This window comes from Ascaphus truei, chromosome 8, assembly GCF_040206685.1.
Source record: "Ascaphus truei isolate aAscTru1 chromosome 8, aAscTru1.hap1, whole genome shotgun sequence".
Classification (NCBI taxonomy): Eukaryota; Metazoa; Chordata; class Amphibia; order Anura; family Ascaphidae; genus Ascaphus; species Ascaphus truei.
Genome location: NC_134490.1, coordinates 104181158 through 104199524, shown reverse-complemented (window position 1 = coordinate 104199524; position 18367 = coordinate 104181158). Strand labels below are relative to the sequence as shown.

The 18367-nt window shown below is 44.6% G+C and overlaps 1 protein-coding gene across 2 annotated transcripts in view; it reads right to left on the bottom strand.

Moving 5' to 3' along the window:
* Positions 1-18367, bottom strand: part of LOC142502132 (tropomyosin alpha-1 chain-like) — a 218963-nt gene that overhangs the window by 4925 nt on the left and 195671 nt on the right. For both annotated transcript variants that reach the window (XM_075612991.1, XM_075612992.1), the window contains 3 exons: positions 10997-11072; positions 10417-10479; positions 229-298 (listed from right to left, as the gene is read on the bottom strand). In XM_075612991.1, the coding sequence (XP_075469106.1) occupies positions 229-298; positions 10417-10479; positions 10997-11072 (209 nt within the window). The remainder of the gene's footprint in view (positions 1-228; positions 299-10416; positions 10480-10996; positions 11073-18367) is intronic.

The following is an 18367-nucleotide window of genomic DNA, read 5'->3' as shown; positions in this document are numbered from 1 at the left end:
ACGAAAGGAATAATGGATTTATGAGCACTTTAAAAGGGATCGGATTAGGAAGCAAGGGCCTTTAAATATACTATAAAAATATTGGCCTTAACAAGTCTAGTAATTTTTGAGATCACCTACAGTATTAGGATTTTTTTCACATACAATTTATTTCAGCAGTAAAAAAAGAAATCTTATTTCCTATGACCAAACTAAATGAAATACAAGTAAAAAAAATAAATGTTTTACCTTCCAGGTCATCAATTGTTTTTTCTAGTTTTGCAACTGTTCTTTCTGCAAACTCAGCCCTGGTCTCTGCCTACGAAATGGAAATAAACACAGAAATATTGTAGAGGGAGACTCAATATAAGCATAGAGTTCGTATTCTCACATTGTAAATAAAACTACAAAGCTGCATAGTACTGTAAGAAATTAATTATAAACCTAAGTTGCTATATTCTAACAGCACGAAAAGGTGGTAAAATAAGCTTCACTCAAATGTCTGCTACATTTTGCCCCATATAGAAATCAAACCGTATAAAACGGCTGAGCAGTTTTCTAGTTATGTATGACCACAATTGCCTACACTGGCGACACACTTTATTCGAGCTCGGCTAGTCCCACGAATTCGGGTATACCCGGGTGTATTGAGGTTTGTGACTGTTTTCTGCCCGAGTGCATTGAGTTATTTTCCGTCAGGGATTGAAGCATTTTATTCCCGTTGGCTGCAATACTGCACACTACATATATATATACTGCATTACAATTCATGAATTTATGCCATCTGGTAGACACGCGAAGCATTGCAGCCTATTAAATCCTAATCATTATCATTTAACAGATCAGCCGCCCATCAGCCAGGCATGAACCCAGGCTGGGAAGGCAAATGCAACGGGGCTTGTCAGAGGTGAGGAGCGGCGCATTCCAGGTATCTGCCAGGTACATACCGGGTATTTGCTCGAATAAAGTGTGTCGGTGCAGTACATCTGTCTGTATTTTACCTACAGATGTAGCCAGACCTGATGTTCCCGCTGCCACCTGCAAGATCCTGCCCACTGCATCCCGGGCAGCGGGAAATCTCTCGGGGGAGGATCTCATTCAGAAGAATGGAAAGCAGGCAGTCGAGGCTTTTACGGTTCCTGGAGCCGCAGTGTTTTGGTTTTAATCCGGCGGATCTGTGGATAGTAAATTGGGCTACAGCTGGAAACGGAAAAAGGTCGCAAGCCCACAGCTAAATAATTCAATATTTCCTTGTCATCATAAGCCATAGGTTCAGTCATAGGGGCCTATTCTATAGACTTCAATAACTAACACATCAAGGATTTTGAGCACTTCCCGTATGATTTGGCAAGGCTGCAATTCATAAAGCTCCGATGACCTGCCAAACTCGTTCGGGAAGTGCATCTCCCCGAGCGGTAGCACTCTAACTCAAACACACTGAGTGGGAGCTGAAAAAAGCTCCAGATCGCACTTTTTTTAAATCACCCTATTCTATTAGCTCCATTGAGATGATCGAGGCTCTGAACTATAGCGAGCTTATCCCAGATCTCATCTCGCCACCCCAAGGGTGGCGGGATATGATTTCTGCGTAAGACTTAGAAAGAAAAAAGTATTTTTATTGCATCGGATTGAAGCTGGGAGTCTCCGGATCTGATTGTGATGGTGAGGGGGTAACCAGGCTCAATAATAAAGGTTCAGCCCACTTGGTTACCCCTGATTCATGTGTAAAGATCCTAGAGTGTCAGCTCTAGGACCAACTATTGTTTATGTATCACTGAGACTGTGTAGTAATTATGCGACAATTCAATATTTTCTGTATTTTGCCTTTCCATGGGTGCTGGGAAGTGAAGCTCGCGAGGCGGTGAGTTTAAGGGTGTTTTTTTCCAGAGAATGTTTAATCAGATTGTTGCTATATAGTGGGTTTCCCGAGTTATGGGACACTCCAAAGATGTACCCAGGAATCAGGTAAGATTCTCGGGCACATTGAAGGATAGTGCTCCAGCAAAATCCTACCCTGGAAACGTTCTTGCGACTCCCCGCTAGGGTTCCCTGCTTCAGCACAGGCTGGAAAAGTTAAGCGGGCATGGGGATCAAGGTACCCCCAGAACAGTCCCGGGGTCCCTAGTCTAAGGTGGGATGCCCAGACCATGCACAGTTACCCTGAACCTGGTACATATGACCAAAAGCTGCAAGGGATATTATTGTGTGGGTACAGTAAAGTCAGGGTTGTGTAGTGTGCCAGGGATAAGGCTGATAAGAATAGGGATCACATATTTTATTCTATCCCTGACACCGAACCAGAAGACTTATACCAGTAAAATGCACAGACACATAAGCAAGAGAATTTTATTAAAGGTTCTGTTTATTAAATGTGAATGCTTATAACCATGTATATCTGTGACTGTGGGATTCCAAGTCCATGGTTCCGAGAGACCAGATGGCTACCAAGCCTGGCGCCACTGAGTCTACTTGAGACCTTGAGTTGAAAGCCTCAAGGATGCCACGGTGTTAGAACAGGAGGAGAACTGTAGTTATACTTGAGTACCTCCGTCCTGGGCTAACAAAGGGCTATCCGGGAACCATTTGCCCTGCAACAAACTCTGCAGAGCCTGGACAGAGGGTGGAATCGATATGCTAAGAGACAGAGGTGCCTGGATGGCGCATGCCCCTTAGCAGAATCCAAATCTGTGCCCACCCGGCTTCAGAATACCAGCAAATTTGTGATTGGCTGGCAGGAGAATTCCCACGCACTGATGAGTTGTAGTGGTTCCTGAACGGGACTCTAAAACCTATAAGAAACCTTGCAGCCAATCAGGACCTCAGATTCCAAGCGCCAAACCATCAGCGGCAAATTCAAAGATGCTCTGTGAAGAAGATACGCGAGCCGGCTTCAGAGATTTTGACTGAGAACATTTTTTAAGTCCCGCTTTTTGAGGACGTTGCGGTCATGGCTGGGATTGCATGCCGAATTGCGTTCCAGGACTTTCGTGAAAGGGGTTTTGGAAAGGGGTTCATACAGAAGTCGTTTGTGATAATATCGTTTAAAGGAAGAGTTTATTCGTGAGCCTCGTTCCCAGTAAGTGTGTTAACCGTGTAAATTGTGTTACTTTATGTGTATGTCAAATGCTGGAATAAATTACAAATTATTTTACTGCTGTGCCTTGTTCAATCAGATAATCCCTGTAGGAAAAGGTGTTAATAACTCTGGTCTCCCGTGACACTGATACACATTAATATATAGTTACATAGTAGATGAGGTTGAAAAAAGACATACGTCCATCAAGTTTAACCTATGCTAAATTTAGACAACAGATACTTTATCCTAGATCTATACTTACAGTATATGGATCCAGAGGAAGGAAAACAAAAAACCCCAGTGTTAAATCATCCAATGATATCTCATAAGGGGAAAAATAAATTCCTTCCTGACTCCAAGAATTTTTAAAACCAGAGACGAACATGAAACACAGTCAGAGCTCAATGCACATCCAGCCATGCTCAGTAGCACTCCTCTGTGATACTTATACGCTTATATATATGTTGTGGCTATTTTGGGAGTTCAATATGAGCTTGTGGGTGTTCTATATGTCTTACAATTCTTGTTCAGCTGGTCTTAGCTGATTGGAGGGTGGCAACCTCCTACCTAATTTAAGCTCACCCCCTCCCACTTTTAAATGGTATATAAAGTTTCGCTGGATGTGCATTGAGCTCTGTCTGTGTTTCATGTTCGTCCCTGGTTTTAAATGTATTTTGCCATGCTCAGTAGCACTCCTCTGTGACACTTATACGCTTATATATATCTTGTGGCTATTTTGGGGGTTCAATATGAGCTTGTGGGTGTTCTATATGACTCCAAGAATTGGCAGTCGGATTACTCCCTGGATCAACATTCTTCTCATGTATACTTATTTGGAATATCCATGTATAACTTTCCCATCTAAAAAGATATCCAACCTTTTTTTGAACAAATCTATTGTATCTGTCATCACAGTCTTCATGGGTAATGAATTCCACATTTTAACTGCCCTTACTGTAAAGAAACCTTTCCTTTGTTGCTGGTGAAATCTCCTTTCCTCCAACTAAAGGGATGCCCCAAGTCCTTTGTACTGCTTTTGGGATGAATAGTTCTTTTGAAAGCTCCATGTACTGTCCCTGAATATATTTGTACATAGGTATCATATCCCCTCTTAGACGCCTCTTTTCTAATGTAAATAAATCTAATTTAGCAAGCCTCTCCTCATAAGTTAAATTGTCCATCCCCTTTATTAATTTGGTGGCTCTTCTCTGCACTCTCTCTAGTTCCATAATGTCTTTTCTTAGGATTGGTGCCCAAAATTGTACTCCATATTCAAGGTGTGGTCTTATTAATGCTTTGTAAAGGGGCATAATTATGTTTACTTCCCTTCCACCCATTGCCCATTTGATGCAAGATAAGATCTTGTTTGCCTTTGCAGCTACTGCATGACTATGGGCACTATTTCTAAGCCTGCTGTCTACAAGCACTCCTAAATCCTTCTCCATCAAGGATTCCCCCAATATATCTCCATTTAATTTGTAAGTTGCCTTTTTATTCTTGCATCCCAAATGCATAACCTTACATTTATCTGTATTAAACCTCATCTGCCATTTACTTACCCACGTTTCCAGTCTCTCCAAGTCCTTCTGAAGAGAAATTACATCCTGCTCTAATTCTATTACCTTACACAATTTAGTATCATCAGCAAAGATGGAGACTTTGCTCTCGATCCCAACCTCAAGGTCATTAATAAACAAGTTAAAAAGCATGGGTCCCAGTACCGATCCCTGAGGTACTCCACTCACGACTTTAGCCCAACCTGAAAAAGTTCCATTTATGACAATTGTCTGTTTATCCTTTAATCAGTTTTCAATCCAGGTGCATATATTATTACTGAGTCCAATTTTCTTTATTTTGTACACCAACCTCTTTTGTGAAACCGTATCAAAAGCCTTTGCAAAATCTAAGTAGACCCCATCAACTGCATTACCATGGTCTATATTACAACTTCCCTCCTCAAAGAAACAAATAATGTTAGTTTGGTATGATCTATCCTTCATAAATCCATGCTGACTATTACTAATAATTTTGTTTTCCATTAGGTATTCCTGAATATTATCCCGTATTAAACCTTCAAGTAGTTTCCCTACTATTGAAGTCAGGCTTACAGGTCTGTAATTGCCCGGGTGTGATCTACAGTAGCTCCCTTTTTAAATATAGGCACCACATCTGCTTTACGCCAATCTTGTGGTACTGAGCCTGTGGAAATGGAGTCCTTGAATATTAAATATAATGGTTTTGCTATTACTGAGCTTAACTCCTTGAGAACTCTTTGATGTATGCCATCGGGGCCAGGTGCCTTATTTACTTAAATTTTTTCAAGTCGCTTATGAACTTCTTCCTCAGTTAACCAATTGGTCATTAATATGGAGGTTGTGGCTTCCTCCTGTGGCGCTACTATTGAACTTGATTCTTCCCTGGTTCCTGAATATTATCCCGTAATAAACCTTCAAATTGTTTCCCCACTAGCAGCTCCGAAGAAACCCGGTTTCAATCCAATTAAATAAAAATACATTTACAGGCAGCTCCATTATCTTAGTGGCTAATCGCCAAGGTAATGAAGGGGTTAAACACCAGTGCCAGTTTATTGGGGGTAGCGGGGGTCGGTGAAGGTGGTACTTGGCCCAGGGCGGGTGTTTAGGCCTATCAGGAAGTTTGCGGGAGGAGTTAACATTAACAATAAACATTAAACCCCAATACTAGCCAAGACACCCATTGATTGCCAGTGTGGTAACCTATGCCCTCAATGGGAGCAAAGATAACCCCAATGGCAATGAATGGTCACCCCCTTTACCCCCAACAAACTCCCCCCCCCCCCCCACCCATACAGTACAATAATGGGCAAAATTACTATTATCCAAATCTGGATAATATCTCATTTGCCCATTAAAAATAAAACATTTTCCAGCCTGCATAAAGTAAATTAAAGTTGCACTTATCCCTGCCTAGATGAAGGCCGTCCTCATCTTCATCCCTGTCTTCCTCCCTGTTCTCCGTGGCAGCAATATAACAATAAAAAACAAACTAATGGCCACTAACTCCTTAATCACCATAGCGGTTAGTAACCGCTAGAGTAATTAAGGGGTTAAACCCCTCCCCTGCTACACCCGGAACACCTAACCACCCTCCCAGGGGCAACTACCCACACCCTCTACCCAGTGATTGACACAGTGTTACACCATGCCCATGTAATATGGGCATGATTTGCCACTATGACAGTCAATGGGCAACCTAAAAAGAAAACAAGCACCAAAAGTACATAACAATTTTAAAAAAATAAGCACCAAAAATACACAAAAAAAAAAATACCAAAAATACACAACAATTAAAAAAAAGGCACAAAAAATATACAACTAAAAGAACAAGCAACAAAACTACACAACAATTAAATCAAGTATCAAAAATACACAACAATGAAATAAAACCAAGCACCAAAAATACATAACAATGAAATAAAAACAAGCATTTGCCAAAAAATGCATTGCATGTCACTGTTTATCTATAACCTGAAAGGGGCATAGATAAACACATTGGCAGTCAATGGGCAACCCCCACCCACAAAAAAATACACAATTAAATAAAATACAATCAATGTTTTTCTTACCATTGATGTTTTCACCCCCATCCTACGCGAGCACCAACTCTTGACCCTCGACGCAATGATCCTCAACAGCCGATGCAAAGAAGTCCGTGATCAAATCTTGATTGAAGAGACGTCTCCCCAGTGAGTTCTTCTTTCTTTATTCTTTTCTTTCCTTCTTTCTTCTGTCCTTGTAATCCAATGGGGTGGGTGTTGTCTCATCGGCTTCTTAAGCTCAAATGAGACGGGGCAGGCCTTATATAAGGTATATATCTTGAGAAAGCGCTCTGTGAAGCGTGAAACGTTGGTAGGGCTCTCCATTGCCCTGTTTTTCCATGACCAATAAATAATCTTTTTATGGGATACGCACCCTCCTTTCTACTTTTTTGATACCTACAGTAGTGCTCTTCCAGTTTTTCTCCTTCTCTACTAGCCTACCCCTTGGACGGACGCACACCTGGGGACCCCTCACCTTTGGATCGCATGGACTGTGCAGCACTCAGAGTGAGTCAATCGCTTGCTACATGTTTTCCTGTTCAGGACTTTATTTAGACACTTGGTACGTTATAGGGTGTTATTATGTTCAATCTTCCTGGTGTTATTGTTAACAACAGCGTCACTTATTAGTGAGCTTACCACCCGGGATTGAAACCCAGTACCTGTCTTCTATCAAGTTTATGTTTAGGGGTCCCCCCCTACAAGTATCTGGTTATTGATTCATTCATTTATCCTACTGTTGGGGTCTTTAGCATTACGTAGTCACAGGGTCTAGGATTAGGAGGATGAGAGCGGGAGAGAAAAAGAGGGACATGAAGATCAAGAGAGGAATATAGGGCAGAGTTGTAGTTCCTGACAAGGTTGTCAGACTTTGTAGCAGAGCAGAGGGAAGAGAGGGAGGAGCGCAAAGTGGAATCAAGAGCCGATAGGTAAATGGATCGCAAGTCTCTGCAAAAACGAGGGGTAGATGGAGGTGGAAAAGGGGAGAAGTGAGTTAGAGAAAATAAGATAAGATGATGGTCAGAGAGAGGAAAGGGGGAAATGAAGAAGTCAGAGAGCAAAAGTTTAGTGAAAGCCAGGTAGTGGCCGTCCTTATGGGTGCGCGCTCCATCCATTGGTGAAGGCCAAAGGAAGAGGTTAGAGAGAGGAAGCGGGAAGCCCAAGAGAGAGATGAGATGTCAGTTGAAGTCCCCAAAGGGAAGAACAGGGGAGTCAGCAGAGAGAAATAAGGAGAGCACAAGGATTGAAAGTGAGAAAAACAGAAGGGGGATGAGTAGAGGTTGGTGGGCGATAGATGACCGCCACCTGGAGAGAGAGACGAAAAGAGTGTGAGCATAAAAGGAAGGAAAGAGAGAGGAATAGGAAGGGATCAGTAATGACAGATTGAGGAGAGCACCACGCTTCCACCCCTTCCATCAGTGTGGGAGAAAGAAAGGCCTCTATACGAGAGGGCAGCTTCCAGTGCAGAGTCAGACTGAGTGAGCCAAGTCTTAGATATTGAAAAGAGGAGCAGAGAGTGAGATAAAAAGAACTCATGTACAGAGAGAAACTTGTTAGAAATGGAGCGTGCATTTCAAAGGGCACAGGGGAAGGGGAGAGGAGGTTGACAGGGGATGGGCATGAGTTTAAAGGGGTTATACAACAAGGAGGTGAAGTTGCATGTGAGAGGCAAGGACGATAGCATGTAGAAATAAGAAAGGGACCAGGCTTGGGAGCGGTATCCCCAGAAGAAAGAAAGAGAAGCATAGAAAGAAAGAGTATGTGTGAGGAGGATTTGTATGGGTGTTTTATAGCAAGGGGTATTGTTGTGTAGTGTTAAAGGAAAGCAGTTCATGTGAAAAGAGAAGTGTAGAAGGAAAGAGAGATGGAGAAATATGAATTGAGTTAGAGACATAATGACGCTGGTAGAAAGAAAAGTGTCGTTTGAAAAGACGTGTGATTAGAGCAAATATAAATAGCAAAGGAGGCATGGCAGTGGTGCAAGTTCAGTGTTGAGTGTTGGCTGAGGATGGGCACTGGAGTTAGGATAAGAGCAATGTGCAAAATGTGCGACGTTCAATATATGAATGGTGGTGCCCTAGAGTGACAAGCACTGTGTCTTGAATCTGTGATAACAAATGTTCTCCTTTCCAGCACAGTTCAACTCCAAAATCCAGTATCAGTAGGCGTGCAGTGGGGAACTTCTTGTTTCACTTCTGTAATCACATATTAAGGCTAAAGCTGCTTCTAGAGCTCACATGACCCTATAGCCAAAATGTCTGTAGTACTCCGATACCATGAATAGTCTGACTGTGAAAGGGTTGAGTCACCAGAAGGAGACTTTCACTGTATTCAAAGCTGTTGTTCAGCTATATATATGAAGAATCCTCAAGGTGAAGGAGTAGCTCAGGAGTAATGTCACTGCCTCTTAAATATATTTGAATCCCATTGTCAACTCTCGTTGTGCCCTTGTGCAAGTCCCTTTAGATCCTTGTGACCGTGTGCAAATCCCTTTAGATCCTTGTGGCTCAGTCTCTACAATTAGATTCTAAGATCTACAATGCAGGGACTTATTGTGCCTGCAGAATTCTATATACAGCGCTACATATATTGTCAGCACTACACAAGAAATATATTACTAATAATCTGGTCCATTAAGCTGTGTAATGTAATGTACATACAGGTTCTTAATGGACCAACTTGATATACGCATCACTCTTTATAAAGCAAATTGTAAGAACATATGAACTGTGGATGTTCAATTAAGATGACCCCACCTGAGAAATTTATATGTGTAAAAAAAATTGTATTATTTACTCGCTGTAACGCTTGCGCTCACCATGAACAAGGTGGGACCCCGGTACTGAGGTGGGAAAGTACAAGACAACACCCCCACAGCAGCGGGACCAAGCTTGGAGGATGGATAGTCAGCATAGCTGGGCCTGGGTTGGAGAGATTGTGTTAGTGAGAGTAATTGCCGAGATCCAGGGGGCGGAGCCAGTGAGATGGTTAGTGTCCGTTTGCCGTAGTCAAGGGTTGGAGCCAGGAAAGTGGTAGATTATCTGAAAGCCGAGGTCAGGGATGGAGAGGTGCAGGTAGTCAGAGGCAAGCCGAGGTCTGGGATAGAGAAGTGCGGGTAGTCAGAGGCAAGCCAAGGACTTTATCCAGAGGGAGTCCTATGATCAAGCCAGGTCAGTACACAGAAAGCAACAGAGAAACAGCAGCAAAGCACAAGCAAGGTAGTAGCAAGGCAGTAGCAAGGCAAAACAGAACGCTGGAACACAAGGTCACAAGAGTTATGCTCAACAATGCCTCTGAGCATGAGCAGGGTATAAATAGGAAGCAGGAACCAATGGGACAGGAGGTGGAGTGGGGGCGTGGCCCCCGATAGGCTGCAGGAAACGAGAGCCAAGGAATTAGTTGCCGAGCAACTGGAGAGCAGTGCACAACGTCACGTGAGCGCGCCGCACATGAGGAGCGCGGCGTGTCCGGGGGGGAGGGGCGGAGCCAAGCTCCGAGGCAGTACTAGAAGAGCTATGCGCGCGCGCTCTGTAACCAGAGTGGGGGTGCGTGCATGCGTTGGTGCAAGTGCGGAGGTCTGTTCAGACACAGGTAAGGAGGGAACACGTCGCAAAGTGTTCCCCTACTCCTTACACTCGCCTTTTTTTTGCATTGCATAGAAATCAAAATTAGTATTGTAGAAATTATTTGCACAATGTGTTGATAAATAATCTAGAAAGGAATTCCAGAAAGTTTATTAAGCTACTTTGTCCATTTTATTTTCTCTATAATTGTTCTCTCTTACCTCTTTAAGTTTGTCTGTCAATGTCTTGATTTCTTCTTCATATTTATCTTCTTTTTCAGAGTACTTGAAAGAAAATTAACAAGACACATTAAGTTTCCTGTTCGTTTTATAGACTTTAAGGTCAATTAACTTATTGCGTGATAAGGTGGTAATGGGATTTTGACTGATAATAAATAAATAAATAAGTAAAATATTCCCTTGTTTTTAATTTATTACATGACACACGGGTTAAATTATTACTTTAATTTGGAAGACAATTACTCGGATAAGATCTTTCAAATAAAAACTTACTTCTGGTTCATTCAAATAGCCATTAATAGGTGATATCCCATGTAGGATTAAAGTAAACCAATGACAGTTGTTTATTAGGTTACATACCGCTAACATTTTATAGATAAAATAAACACTATAATAATAGAAGTATTTCAACTCATTTTTATAGATTTAGAATATGTTTTTAAACCTTACGACTTGAAGCTTCAGGTATGTTGTTATTACGATACTGAGATTATATACTTACGAGGGCAAAATCCAAGCAGCTTAATATTTGCTTTATTTATGTCTTCTTCTTATAACTCACCTTTTCAGATTGAGCCTCGAGAGATTTTAAGTTGTTCGTCACATTTTTCAGCTCTTCTTCTAAATCACTGCATTTGCTGCAACAAAAACACATATGCACTATTCAGCAATACCAGTGATATTTAACCGGGGTTTCGCAGAACAGAGCACCCCTCAGCAGTTCCGCGGCCGCGAAGGAGGAGTGCTGGGACAACTCTCTCAGCTGTCTCAGGTGCCTGGCGGAGCGGCGGCACCCCACGCAGCAGTGACCCGGTAGCTCATGAACTCAGCAGCGGCAGCCGCCCGGTCACTGCGATACTTCCTCACCCTGCTCCTGTTGGCGCCTGATGTCGCATTCAACTTCCGGCTGATGGCGCTTCAGATCGGCGCAACACCGCGGGTCCCTAGGTAAGAGCATGCAGCTCCCTTAAAAAATACTAATAATAATTGTGTGTGTGTTTGTATATAGAAGAGAGAGGGGGAGAGTGTGTGTGTGTGTGTGTGTGTGTGTGTGTGTGTGTGTGTGTGTGTGTGTGTGTGTGTGTGTGTGTGTGTGTGTGTGTGTGTGTGTGTGTGTGTGGTACTTCCCCATGTACAAGAGAGAGGGGGAGTGTGTTTCTGTGTACGAGAGAGGGGGAGAGTGTGTTTTTGTATACAAGAGAGAGGGGGAGAGTGTGTTTTATAAGAAATTCCATTTCCCCTGCCGGCACAGGGTTCTTTTTCGTTAAGAAGAAGGATGGGTCACTTCGCCCGTGTATTGATTACAGACGTTTGAACAAGATTACTCTGAAGAATCGCTACCCTTTGCCCCTTATTTCTGAACTGTTCGACCGCTTACAAGGTGCTACCATTTTCTCCAAGCTGGACCTCCGTGGGGCTTATAATCTTATACGTATATGACAAGGAGACGAATGGAAGACGGCCTTCAATACACGCAACGGCCATTACGAGTATTTAGTTATGCCCTTTGGACTTTGTAATGCACCTGCGGTTTTCCATGAGTTCGTGAATAAAATCTTAAGTGATGTCCTTAACATATTCGTCATTGTATACCTTGATGACATACTCATCTATTCTAAGTCCCTCCCGGAACATATTCAGCACACTAAGTTACAGTAATTCTCTCTTGCCTGCGCGAGAACCATCTCTATGCCAAGATGGAAAAATGTATGTTCCACCAGACTTCTACTTCGTTCTTAGGGTACATTATTTCTGATACAGGATTCGCAATCGATCCTGATAAACTTAAAGCCGTCCTAGATTGGCCCCAACCCACTTCTCTCAAGGCGATTCAGCGCTTCCTTGGTTTTGCCAATTATTATCGTAAATTACTTTGTAATCTCTCTACCACTGTAGCTCCCATTACTGACCTGACTAAGAAAGGAGCGTATCCCTCTATTCCTGACCCCTGAAGCATGCCTAGCCTTCGACTCTAAAAAAGGCTTTTGTTTCCGCCCCAATCTTATGTCATCCTGATCCTACTCTCCCTTTCACTTTGGAGGTAGATGCCTCGGATAATGGAGCAGGGGCCATACTCTCTCAAGGGCGATCTCCCCAGGACCCCTGTGGATTTTTCTCTAAGAAATTCTCGTTTGCAGAACAAAATTATGATGTTGGAAATAGAGAACTTTTGGCCATTAAACTTGCCCTACAAGAATGGAGACACCTCTTGGAGGGTACTGAAAACCCTATCTCAATCCTTACGGATCATAAAAATGTATTATACATTGAGAGTGTTCGCCGTCTTGGTTCTCGTCAAGCCCGTTGGGCCCTTTTCTTCTCAAGGTTCAATTACATTATCTCATACATTCCTGGTACCAAGAATCTGAAGGCCAATGCTTTGTCCCGTCATTTCTTCAGCGAAGAAAGAGCTGGAGATTTCCCTGAGAGCATTCTTCCCTCTAAGTATATCCTTTCTGCTAATTCCTTTGACATATTGGATGAGATATTGGAGTCTCAAACGTTCATTTCTGAGGCTATGGAGGCGCCAGAGGGGTGCTTGTATGCCGCTCCGCAATTCCACCAAAAGATCATCGAGTGGGGTCACTCCTCTAAATCTGCCGGTCACCCAGGTACCAAGAAAACCTCAGACCTAATCAGACGCACATTTTGGTGGCCAAACATGTTTTTGGACATTAAAGACTTTGTCAGTTCCTGTTCAGCCTCTGCTCGAAACAAATCCGCTCGCAACAAGCCATTTGGTCTGCTTTGCCCTTTGCCTATTCCAGATCATCCTTGGACACACATCTCTATGGACTTCATTGTCGAACTTCCACGCTCTAACGGTATGAATACCATCATGGTCATCGTAGATAGATTTTCTAAGCAAGCTCATTTTATACCACTTAAAGGTCTCCCTAATTTTCCACCCTAGCAGACATCTATGTGAAGGAAATCTTCTGCATCCACGGAGTTCAAGTCTCTATTTTTTCCGATGGCGGATCACAGTTCGTTTCTTAGTTCTGGCGTGCCTTCACCCAAAGACTGGACATTTCGCTTCTATTCTCTTCTGGATACAACCACCAACTAACTAACTAACGGTTAGACAGAAAGAACGAACCAATCTCTTGAACAATTCCTGAGGTGTTTCATATTCGATTCACAAGATAACTGGGTGGATCTACTCCCATGGGCTGAATTCGCTCACAATTCCCTCAGGAACGAGTCCACCCAAGAGTCACCCTTCTTCTTAAATTATGGCTTACACCCAGCCGGTCTCCCTATCTCATCCAATCTCGCTGGAGTCCCGGCAGGAGACTTTCTTCAAGACTCATGGAGGAGAATTCAAAGAAACCTTCAGGAGGCAATCCTCAGACAGAAGGGACAGGCGGATCGCCATCGCCAAAAGGCGCCCAAATATTGGCCAGGTGACAAGGTATGGTTATCTTCAAGGAATATAAGGTTGAAGACGCCTACGATGAAACTGGCTCCAAGATTCCTGGGTCCCTTCAGCATTCAGGAACAGGTCAATCCTGTGGCTTATCGCCTTCAACTGCCTCCATCGATGAGGATACTATCAGTCTTCTATGTCTCGTTGTTTAAGCCTGTACTCCAAAGCTCTCGATTCCCAACGTCTCGCCTAGGCCACCTCTGGTCATGGTTCAGGGAAAGGAAGAGTTCGAGATTCAGTCAATAATGGATTCTAGACCCTCCAGAGTAGGAGTCCAATTTTTAGTTAATTGGAAAGGTTTTGGACCCGAAGAACACTCATGGATACATAGTTACATAGTTACATAGTAGATGAGGTAGAAAAAAGACTTCCGTCCATCAAGTTCAACATATGCTAAATTTAGAGAGGAGTGGTTCGTATCTGGAGGGTACTTGCCACTTGCAGAAATCCCTAATAGAGTGGTGCACAACAGACCATAAAGTATAAATAGGTCCAATGATGCTCACACTGAGTCTGTTAAAATGTACATTTTATTATGACCAAATGTCTAATGAATTTTAATTTTCTAAATGTTTTTAAAAAATGGTTTCCTTACTTATTATTCCTTATATTCAATAGTGCGTGGAACCACAGGCACTCACGTTGGTAGATGGACCTAATGTTTGGAGTATCTGAAAGTGGTTACTTATAAGAAAATAGTTTGCAGTCTACCAGTATCTCCGTTATTCTTGGTGTACATGCATCGGATCAATGTGGTCTTATTGCCGGTAAGGTAGGTATTACCAGATTGAGATGTCTTGTTGTTTGACAAGACAAAAAATCTTCTTGATTTAATCAAGTGCCACAGAAGTTTCGTATGGGCAGTGGTATGTTTGTATAGGCTGGCAGAGACGTGTATATCATGTACACCAGCTGATAGAGAGAGGGGTTCGAGGTATAGCAGCCCCTGGTGAGATCTATGATGATTGGCTATTTTCTGTGTATGGCATATATGCTTAGAGGGTTAAATAGAACTCTCATCATTCAGATGTGCGCTATATACTTGCTTAGAACTGGTGCCCAGCTATGTTTTGCTGGTTCCTATCCTTGTTCCGTGTGTCTTAAATGTTTACTTGCAGCACATATATGTTCTGACACTTAGATGTGAATCTCATTTATTTTATTATTATTATTGTTTTAGTTACTCCACATTTAGGGGTGCCACAACCTGTTGTAGTTAGATGCTTATACAGAGACCTGATGTAGTTCTAGTGGATACTGCAGACTCTGATAACATGTTAGCTGCTTTGAGCAGTGTTAGTATCCTGTATCCGTCTGTTTGTCTATGCTGACAAGTCACCGTGCTAGCAGTAGCAGGTATTTGTGTGTGGTCTCAATTGAGCACTAGGAAAAAGGGATAGCCTGGAGCCCTTAAGTTAACACTTAGTCTACTGTAGTTGTCAGCAAGTATTTGCTGCCAAGTGGGTATAGGTGTAAGACTCTTCATTTAATCCACATCATGGTGTTTAAGTGTGTCATACTATGCTATGATAGACCTTAGACAGAGAGCTTATATTTTTTTGGCAGATCTTGTGTCTTGTTTTAATTGAATATTTATTCAAGGATTTTATGTAGTCTTAACAAGTCCTGCAGATTGTAATAGTAAATTATTTACTGCTTTAATAAGTGTTGCTGTTCTATGGCCGTCCGTTTGTGTATGTTAATGAGTCACCGTGCTTGCAGCAGTCGGGCTGCGCTGTATGCAGTCCCAGCTGGGCACTCAGCAAGGGAAAGAATAACACGGAGCCCTTCGGTATGTTTAACCTTTTGTTTGCTGTAAATGTCAGGGGATGCTTAGTGGTTACATTGGTTTGGTATATATTTCTTTCTTTATTCCACATTGCATCATTTAACTTTGTTGGTCTATGCTGATATAGAGCTAATCCAGGGATCCTGTATCCACTGAGCAGGTTTAAGAGACTGGTGATTTACTTGCTAGTTAATCAACAAAGGGCACTGGGGTCCCGACCCCGTGGGTCAGGAGGGCCCGGCCGGGCGCCAGTAATTTAAATACATGAAAAAAAAAAAGTGAAACAAATGGCGGCGATTCCCGGCGCGCATGCGCAGGACCCGCTCACCCCCTCCCGCACCCAACGCACATGCGCAGAGCAAGCAGGACCCACCAACGGGGGGGGGGGGACAGAGGGGGAAGTACCTGCTCCTGCTGCTGCCCGCTCCACCCCCCCACTCCCAACGTGGGACGGAGGGGGAAGTAACTGAGCTCCTCCTGCTGCCCCACCCACCCAGTCAGTGTCTCCCACCCAGTCACTGTCACGGGTCACTGTCTAAGTCAGTGTCTAAGTCATTGTCAAACTCAAGGGTCACTGTCTCCCAAACCCAATCACTGTCTCCCACCCAACCCAGTCACTGTCTCCCACCCACCCAGTCACTGTCTCACACCCACCCACCCAGTCACTGTCTACCAAGGTCACTGTCTAAGTCACTGTCTATCACCCACCCGGTCACTGTCTATCACCCACCCACCCACTATAAACTACCCACCCACCCAGTCACTGTCAAGTCACTGTCTCCCACACAACCACCCACCCAGTCACTGCCTCCCAAATTCACTGTCTCCCACCCACCCACCCATTTACTGTCAACCCATTCACTGTCAACCCATTCACTGTCTCCCACCCACCCACCCTCTGATTTACCACCCACCCACCCATTCACGGTCTCCCACCCACCCACCCATTCACTGTCTCCCAATGTCACTGTCATAGTCACTGTCAACCCAGTCACTATCATGTGGTCACTGTCTCCCACCGACCCAGTCACTGTCTCCCACCCAGTCACTGTCAAAGGTCACTGTCTAAGTCACTGTCAATGTCACTGTCTCCCACCCACCCAGTCACTGTCTCCCACCCACCCAGTCACTGTCTCCCAAGGTCACTGTCTCCCAGTCACTGTCTCCCACCCACCCACCCATTCACTGTCTCCGACCCACCCACCAATTCACTGTCTCCCACCCACCCACTCATTCATTCACTGTCTCCCACCCGCCCACCCATTCATTCACTGTCTCCCACCCGCCCATTCACTGTCTCTCACCCACCCACCCACCCATTCAATGTCGACCACCCAACAAACCCATTCAATGTCTCCCAACCCACCCATTCAATGTCAACCCACCCATTCACTTTAAAACCCATTCACTGTCTCCCACCCACCAACCCACCCACCCATTCACTGTCTCCCACCCACCCATTCACTGTCAAATTCACTGTCGATTCACTGTCTCCCAATGTCATTATCTAAGTTACTGTCTCCCACCCAGTCACTGTCTCCCACCCACCCAGTCACTGTCTCCCACCCACCCAGTCACTGTCTAAGTCACTGTCTAGCCCAGTCACTGTCAACCCACCCACCCAGTCACTGTCAACCAACCCAAGGTCACTGTCAAACCCACCCAGTCACTGTCAACCCAACCCAGTCACTGTCAAAACCCACCCAACCTCCCACCCACCCAGACACTGTCTCCGTCACCCAGTCACTGTCTCCGTCACCCAGTCACTGTCTCCGTCACCGTCACCCAGTCACTGTCTCCGTCACCCAGTCACTGTCTCCGTCACCCAGTCACTGTCTCCGTCACCCAGTCACTGTCACCCTCCCACCCAGTCACTGTCACCCACCCACCCAGTCACTGTCTCCCAAAGTCACTGTCTCCCACCCACCCAAGGGTCACTGTCTCCCACCCAGTCACTGTCTAACCAAGTAACTGTCTCCCACCCAGTCACTGTCTCCCACTCAGTCACTGTCTCGCACCCAGTCACTGTCACCCACCCAGTCACTGTCACCCACCCAGTCACTGTCACCCACCCAGTCACTGTCATCCACCCAGTCACTGTCACCCACCCACCCAGTCACTGTCACCCACCCAGTCACTGTCACCCACCCACCCAGTCACTGTCACCCACCCAGTCACTGTCACCCACCCACCCAGTCACTGTCACCCACCCACTGTCTCCCACCCAGTCACTGTCTCCCACCGAGTCACTGTCTCCCACCCACCCAAGGGTCACTGTCTCCCAAGTCACTGTCTAACCCAGTCACTGTCTAAGTCACTGTCTCCCACCCACCCAGTCACTGTCTCCCACCCAGTCACGGTCACCCACCCAGTCACGGTCACCCACCCACCCAGTCACTGTCACCCACCCACTCAGTCACTGTCTCCCACCCACCCAGTCACTGTCTCCCACCCACCCAGTCACTGTCTAGTCACTGTCTCCCAAGTCACTGTCAACCCAGTCACTGTCTAAGTCACTGTCTCCCAAACCCAGTCACTGTCAAACCAAAGCCACTGTCTCCCAAGTCACTGTCTCCCAAGGTCACTGTAAACCCAGTCACCCACCCACCCAGTCACTGTCCTCCACCCAAGTCAATGTCTCACCCAGTCACTGTCTCCCAAACCCAGTCACTGTCTCCCACCCACCCACTCACTGTCTCCCACCCACACACCCA